At 44.5% G+C, this 1,049-nt stretch overlaps 1 protein-coding gene across 1 annotated transcript in view; it reads left to right on the forward strand.

Moving 5' to 3' along the window:
- The window catches only part of FOXQ1 (forkhead box Q1), a 6,991-nt gene extending 6,204 nt beyond the window's left edge, over nucleotides 1-787 (forward strand). Inside the window, exon 2 of the mRNA XM_015570931.1 lies at nucleotides 606-787. Within this exon, the coding sequence (XP_015426417.1) occupies nucleotides 606-787 (182 nt within the window). The remainder of the gene's footprint in view (nucleotides 1-605) is intronic.
- Nucleotides 788-1,049: the final 262 nt, after the last annotated feature.

The raw sequence follows: 1,049 nt of genomic DNA on the forward strand, positions 1-1,049 counted from the left end.
CCAGTGGTGAGAGCAGGGGAACTGGAGGAAGGGGAAGTCATAGGCTTTAAAATATATATATATATATTTCAGAGAAGAAGAGAGAGAGAGAGAGAGAGAGAGAGAGAGAGAGAGAGAGAGAGAGAGAGAGAGGAGAGAGATCAGAGAATCTTATCCTCAGCCAATAAAGATGGGTCACTGTAGGGGCTTCTTCCCAGGGTTGACCCTGGGCTGGAAGCATGCCTGAGGAGAATTACCTATGCCCACTCTGCTTCCACTAGTGCACAACTTCACAAACTTGACATTTTCCTGCCTCAGGGAATGTGTGTTTACACACAAAATACAAAGTCAAATTCACTGACTCTTGGATAGACCCTGATCTCATAGAGGAGCTTAAACATTCCTTTGTGACACCCCAGGTGGAAACCAAGATCCCAACTCCCAGTTCATAATTCTTTGCACTAAAAAACAGTTAGCTGGATAATTCAGACCAAAACATATTTTGGTGAGACTTTAGTTCAATTATTCAGATAATTGTCTCAATTCACTTTTATTACAATGGTAGGCAAATTTCCCAAACTGGTAAGAACTCCCCCCCCTCCCTTCCCATAATTGTCCTTTTCTAGAAGAGGCCATGTCTGCCCCTCATCTGAGAGAGCTGCATGTGGGGTGTCTTAGACCTTTCAGCCTCAGTGCATTAGGCAGTGCTCGTGCTCCCACAGTGGAATTGAGCACCACTTCTCAGAGCACCGCCTACCCTTCCAAGGACAGCAGGAAGAAGTCTGTACTGAAAGGACGGGTCTGCTAGAGGACTGGGTAAGACTCAGCAGCCCCTGCTCTCTGGTGACTCGCACTAAGAAGTAGGCACTCCCTGACTCCCATGGCTCCTGTTTTCCCACACCAGACTCAAAAGAAAAATGCCCCCTTTTCCCACATTGAAAAGAGACTAAAACTTCTTATGATAATTTGACTTCCATTTTTATCTTATAAATGCCAACTCAAAGCACCCACATGACTGACAACTTTCTTAGATTTTAAGGAACTTTGTTGGCATCAAACATACAAAGATA

Source organism: Myotis davidii, unplaced genomic scaffold (assembly GCF_000327345.1).
Source record: "Myotis davidii unplaced genomic scaffold, ASM32734v1 scaffold486, whole genome shotgun sequence".
Taxonomy (NCBI): Eukaryota; Metazoa; Chordata; class Mammalia; order Chiroptera; family Vespertilionidae; genus Myotis; species Myotis davidii.